General features: G+C 45.1%; 1 protein-coding gene across 1 annotated transcript in view; it reads right to left on the bottom strand.

Annotated features, from left to right (window-relative positions):
- Window positions 1-1,223: 1,223 nt before the first annotated feature.
- LOC143283280 (kinesin-like protein KIF25) overlaps window positions 1,224-7,145 on the bottom strand; it is a 29,384-nt gene continuing 23,462 nt past the window's right edge. The window contains exons 12-13 of the mRNA XM_076589462.1: window positions 5,681-5,836; window positions 1,224-3,264 (exon numbers count right to left, since the gene is read on the bottom strand). Coding sequence (XP_076445577.1) covers window positions 3,053-3,264; window positions 5,681-5,836 — 368 coding nt within the window. The 3' untranslated portion in view covers window positions 1,224-3,052. The remainder of the gene's footprint in view (window positions 3,265-5,680; window positions 5,837-7,145) is intronic.

Raw genomic sequence — 7,145 nt, 5'->3', positions numbered from 1 at the left:
GGTTCACGGTGTAATGATCCGTAACTACCCCCCTCCCAAAATCACTCCATGGGGGGGTGGGGGTGGGGGGCGGGTAATTAGGGACACATGCTGAAACGTATCCCCCGGGGAGTAAATCCAGACCAATCCCCCCCAATGGTCCAAAATCACTCTCCCCCCCCCCCACCCCTCCCCCTTCAAAGTTCTCAAATTGTCCCAAACGACAATACACACCATGTCAAACACATTGCAACTGACCGAACTTGAGGGGACAGGTCCAGAACCACCCTCCTCCTGTTCCAAAACCACTCCCCGTGGAGTCATTTTGAACATGGTCCAAAAACACCCCATGGAGTAAATGTAGGCTCGTGTCTATTTCCATCTCCATGTCTGATAGGGGGAGTGAGTTTGGGTACGTACGTGCCTAAACTTACTCACCAGGGAGCACACTCTCACTCACGATAGTGGTGAGCCAGGATCACGCCAGAGGTGAGATCACTTTTTTCAAAAGCCTTGAACAACGGTATGAAGAGCATAAATGTGCAGACACACCTATGATGTACATATGTGAAGAAAGAGAGAAAGAAAACTAGCTTTTTCCACACCTGGATTTTTTTTGTATTCACACACACACGGAGAGAGTAACACGCACACACACACAAACATGCATGCATGCACACAACACACACACACACACACAAACATGCATGCACGCACACAACACACACACACACACACACACCCACGCACACACACACACGGAGTGCAGTGGTGGCCTAGTTGAAACGCGTCCGCCTACAAAGCAAGAGAATACGAGCGTATATGATCAAATCCCACACTCACCAGTATTTCCTCTTCCTCCCTCCCCCTCCACTACAGCATAAGTGGTGGTCTGGACAGTAATCAATCGGATGAGGTGATAAACTGTGGTCCCATGTGTAACATGTACTTTGCCCACATTAAAGAACTCATGGCGACAAAAGAGTTGTTGCTGGCAAAACTTTGTAGAAAATCCACTTTGCTAGTTAAACAAACACACTTGCAGGTAAAAGAAAAAAGAGAAAAAAAATGGGTGGCCTGAATTTCACACAGAGAAATCTGTTGTGATTAGGAGCAATACAATACATTACAATACAATACATAAATCACACACACACACACACGCAATTGCATGCAAACTAGCCTTTACTTCAAATGTGCTTATCAAATATGAAAATGAAACCATTTTTCGTTTGATACTTTTATTGTTCTCAGAACTGCTATGTAATCTTAACAGTTAAATAAACCTTTAATATCACAGACAAGGTACAGTACATCAAAACATTACGTATGCAACACATGTTAATAGCAACACAGTAAACAGGGAGGGAAATGATTATTGCTATATGGATCACAGTCTATTCAGAATGGTATATGATAATATATGGGAAATATTAACTCTACAATGATAAAAAAAAAAAGGGGGGGGGAAACAAGTAAAATCTAATTCAAGAACATGAAATATAATAATAATAAAAAAAAATTTATAGTCACTTTGCAAAATGTGTTTATTTTAATGACTGTGAGAACCATACATTCCTAATCATTTCTGTCAAAAGCACAGACAGAAGGAGAGAGAATAAAAGTTACCCACCATCATGTTTGAGACCTTTGATACCAAACCTTTAATAATTTCAACAGAGATTACGCTGTCTTTTCTCTGGCCACTCACAATACTGAGTTTGATGAAAATTCACAGTCACCATGCAGAGAAAAAAAAACACACCCTCCCCCTTTCTAACCCCCCTCCCCAAAACTGTTGGATGAAAATCATATGTAAGTGATGAGCTTTAACAAGCTTTCTCTAATTTGTAGATGTGATCTTCTTCTTCTTCTTCTACTTCTTCTTCTTCTTCTGCGTTCGTGGGCTGCAACTCCCACGTTCACTCGTATGCACACGAGTGGGCTTTTACGTGTATGACCGTTTTTACCCCGCCATGTAGGCAGCCATACTCCGTTTTCGGGGGTAGATGTGACCTTGATCTTTGACCCCTAACTCTGCTTTTCACAGCTTCATAAAGGGAAGGGCTGGAAACACCTTCATTCATTTTGTAACTACCTAACTTATATCACGGCAAGTCTGGATCCTGTGCCACTTGCGGTAGTAGAGGAACGTTCACTGTGGATACACACACACACACAGACAGACACACACACACACACACACACACGGACACACACACACACACACACACACACACACACACACACACACGGACAGACACATGCACAAACACACACACACACACACACACACACATGGACAGACAGACTGACACACACGCGCACACACACACACACTCACACGAACAGACACATGCACACACATACACACACACACACACGGACAAACACATGCACACACACACACACACACATACACACACACACACACTCTCACACATGCACAAACACAAACACAAACACACACACACACTATCACACACACACGCACACACCCACTCACGCACACAGACAACAAAGACAGGGTGAATACTTAAGACTCGTGGTGTTTCAAACACACAAAAACGAACACAACATGCATGGACCTAGGCACCAGCTTCATAAACTGACCATCTGTTTAACTCTCTCCATACGAACGGCGAAAGAGACGACGTTAACAGCGTTTCACCCCAATTACCATCATCAAAATATTACAAGCGGAACCCTCTTATACTGAAGAGGTGAATGTTGACAAAGAATACCACAGTTCTGACGACGGAAGCTAAAGGTTGGGTCATTCAGACACCCACTGGACATCCGAGGGGTGTGTGTAGAGGAGAAGAGAGGACTGGCTGTACTGAGTGAGTTAACATACACCTAATAACTGCTTTGTTGTCAAAAAATTTATTAAAAAAAGTTTTAAATAAAAAAAGATTCTAACGATAAACTGTTCATCCTACACATGAACAAAACAACAACTATTCCAGGTAGTTTACAGGATACAACCTTTCCTCAGCCCACACAACACAACCAACAGCAAACTGCCTTTGCGTTCCACCACCACCACCACCACCATCACCACCACCATCAATCATCGCGATGGACTGGCCGCGGAGCTCGCTCGGCGATGCTGAGGATTCTGGGAAGAGTCCACTTTCTCGGCGGACGAGGGCAGCCGGCGTTTGGTGGGGCCTCGCTGCACCTGCCTGGCCCGCTGCCCGAACCCCAGGCACTGAAGGGACTCCGTGATGTAGCGCTGAGCCGGGGACACGCACAGAAGGACCAGGAGCTTGGCGTCGCCCCCTGTGGATAGGGATACTTATGTAGTTATGTAGCGTCTACAGTCAGTCAGACACCACACTCTGAGCGCTTCACATATGACATATGATATGATATGATATGATATGATATGATATGATATGGATTCTTAAAAAGTGCCTACATTCGGTCAGACACCACACTCTAAGCGCTCTACATATGACATATGATATGATATGATATGGATTCTTATATAGTGCCTACATTCAGTCAGATACCACACTCAAAGCGCTTTACAAACGCGGAGTCATCTGCACAACAGGCTGCCTATACCTGGGTACAACAAGACTGACGGCTGCCACTGGGTGCTCATCATTCTTGTTTCCTGTGTCATTCAATCAGGTTTCAGTCACACACACACACACACACACACACACACACACACACACATGCGCGCGCGCACTCACACACACATACTCACACAGGCATGTAACATTTTATGTGTATGACTGTTTCGTTCATTCATCCCGCAGTGTAAGCAGCCACACTCCGTTTTCGAGGGTGTGCATGCTGGGTATGTTCTCGTGTTCACAACCAACTGAGCGCTGACATGGACTGCATGATCATTTCGCATGCGTATTTGATCTTCTGCATGCGTATATATACACACAGAGGGGGCTCAGACACTAGCAGGTCTGCTGCACATAATTATGTTGACCTGGGAGATCGGAAAAATCTCCACCCTGTACCCACCAGGTACGACGGGAATTGAACTCAGGAAACTCGAGGGAGAATCCAGCGCTCTAAGCATTTAACCACCGTACCCGTCAGTGTGGAGGGCAGTGACAGTGAATTCATTTGCTCAGCTAAGAAGGAAGCTTCTTCTTCTTCTTCTTCTGGTTCGTGGGCTGCAACTCCCACGTTCACTCGTATGCACACGAGTGGGCTTTTACCCCGCCATGTAGGCAGCCATACTCCGTTTTTCGGGGGTGTGCATGCTGGGTATGTTCTTGTTTCCATAACCCACCGAACGCTGACATGGATTACAGGATCTTTAACGTGCGTATTTGATCTTCTGCTTGCATATACACACGAAGGGGGTTCAGGCACTAGCAGGTCTGCACATATGTTGACCTGGGGGATCGTAAAAATCTCCACCCTTCACCCACCAGACGCCGTCACCGTGATTCGAACCCGGGACCCTCAGATTGACAGTCCAACGCTTTAACCACTCGGCTATTGCGCCCGTCAAAGAAGGAAGGAATTCTGTTTAACATCCTGTCACACAAACTAGCGAGCGTAGATGTCCAATTAAAGTATCAATTTTCACATCTGGATGTCATCATTATCAAATTTTCGAGAAAATAAAAAGGCAGGAGAGGAAGGGGAGTTTCATGACGAGTTGGAGGAAACCGGAGAGTCAGAGGGCGGAATCAAAGATGAACATTGTAAATGAATACAAGTCCACTTAATAAAGCAAATTATCTGATGGAATTTGCAAAAGTGACAACATTGTAAATGAATACAAGTCCAATCAATAAAGCAAGTTAGCTGATGGAATTTGCAAAAGTGACACCATTAATCGAACAAGAGATACTGATAATGAATGCAAAAAAAATCAAAAACGTAGGTCTCAGCCGCTGTGGATAATACACCTTCGTGAAAGTAAGGCTTCATTAAATCACAGTAAAAAAAAAAAATTAAAAAAAAAAAACTTTTTTTTAAATTTAACCAGCTGAACTGTAACATCACTAAAGCAATTGCACTGGATATTAGGGCAATATTTAAACTGCATGGTGAAAACCAAATATCTTTTTCTGGATGAGACACTGATCAGACAAACTCACGGTATGGACAGTTGGTTTTAAACAAATCTTTAATTGGAACTTATGAAGTACAAAAATATGTATCATACATGACACACAGATCAGCAACAAGCTTACAAATTATAATGTACAATCTCACACAAAAACAAACAAAAAAAGAAACAGTCACTCATAAGATAACTGGTAAACCACAATTATTCTAGCTGAAGAAATATCGCAAATACATTCTGTTTGATATAACCACAATTATTCTCACTGAAGAAATATTGCAAATACATGCTGTTTGAAACATACTGATTCCTTTTCAGGTAAGAGGAAAGAAACTTCTGTGCCAGTCCTGATCCTGTGTGCAAAAAGAGGAGGGTTGGACGAGGGGCTAGTGTCTGTACACACACACACACACACACACACGCACACGAACAACAACAACACACACACACAAACAACAACAACACACACACACACACACACACACACACACACACATATATATATATATATATATATATATATATATATATAAAAAGAAATTTAAAAAAAATATATATATATAAATATATAACTGCTACAAACTGCCAACAAGAATGTCAACACACAAAGAGGAAAGGAACGAAAGAAAAAAAAACGAGACCCACCGATAGAATCCTGTAAGAAGTGCGTGAGGCGACTGTTGCGGTACGGCACGTGGCCCCTGTGCTCGGCCAGCGCCCCCAGAACGTCAGCCAGGGCCGACAGGCTCTTGTTGATGTAGGACGCTTCCCGCAGGGCCACACCCCTCACCCCGGACATCCCTTGGAATAGGATAGAAGATTAGAACAGAAATGAATAAATCAAACAGATTCGAATCCAATTCAACCGAACTGAAGAGAAGAGAATACCTGTAAATAGAACAGAAAAAAACAGATGCCTATCCACACACTTGCTGCCAACCAAATCTACGCTATACCTACCCACACACTCGCTGCCAGCCAAATCTACACAATACCTACCCACACACTCACTGCCAACCGAATTAACATGGTACCTACCCACGCACTCGCTGCTGGCCAAATGTACACGATACCTACCCACACACTCACTGTCAGCCAAACCAACACAATACCTACCCACACACTCGCTGCCAGCCAAACTGACATGATACCTACCCACACACTAGCTGCCAGCCAAATCGACATGATACCTGGCCACACACTCGCTGCCAGCCAAATCGACATGATACCTGGCCACGCACTCGCTGCCAGCCAAATCGACATGATACCTGGCCACGCACTCGCTGCCAGCCAAATCGACATGATACCTGGCCACGCACTCGCTGCCAGCCAAACTGACACAATACCTACCCACACACTCACTGCCAGCCAAACTGACACGATACCTACCCACACACTCACTGCCAGCCAAACTGACACGATACCTACCCACACACTCGCTGCCAGCCAAACTGACACGATACCTACCCACACACTAGCTGCCAGCCAAACTGACACGATACCTACCCACACACTCGCTGCCAGCCAAACTGACACAATACCTACCCACACACTCGCTGCAAGCCAAACTGACATGATACCTACCCACACACTAGCTGCCAGCCAAACTGACACGATACCTACCCACACACTCGCTGCCAGCCAAACTGACATGATACCTACCCACACACTCGCTGCCAGCCAAACTGACACAATACCTACCCACACACTCGCTGCCAGCCAAACTGACACGATACCTACCCACACACTCGCTGCCAGCCAAACTGACACGATACCTACCCACACACTCACTGTCAGCCAAACCAACACAATACCTACCCACACACTCGCTGCCAGCCAAACTGACACGATACCTACCCACACACTCACTACCAGCCAAATCGACATGATACCTGGCCACACACTCGCTGCCAGCCAAACTGACACAATACCTACCCACACACTCGCTGCCAGCCAAACTGACACAATACGTACCCACACACTCGCTAACAGCCAAATTGACATGATACCTGGCCACGCACTCGCTGCCAGCCAAACTGACACAATACGTACCCACACACTCGCTAACAGCCAAATTGACATGATACCTGGCCACGCAATCGCTGCCAAC

Source organism: Babylonia areolata, chromosome 6, assembly GCF_041734735.1.
Source record: "Babylonia areolata isolate BAREFJ2019XMU chromosome 6, ASM4173473v1, whole genome shotgun sequence".
Taxonomy (NCBI): domain Eukaryota; kingdom Metazoa; phylum Mollusca; class Gastropoda; order Neogastropoda; family Buccinidae; genus Babylonia; species Babylonia areolata.
The sequence above is the reverse complement of the archived record's forward strand: the minus strand, read 5'-3'. Positions and strand labels throughout refer to the sequence as shown.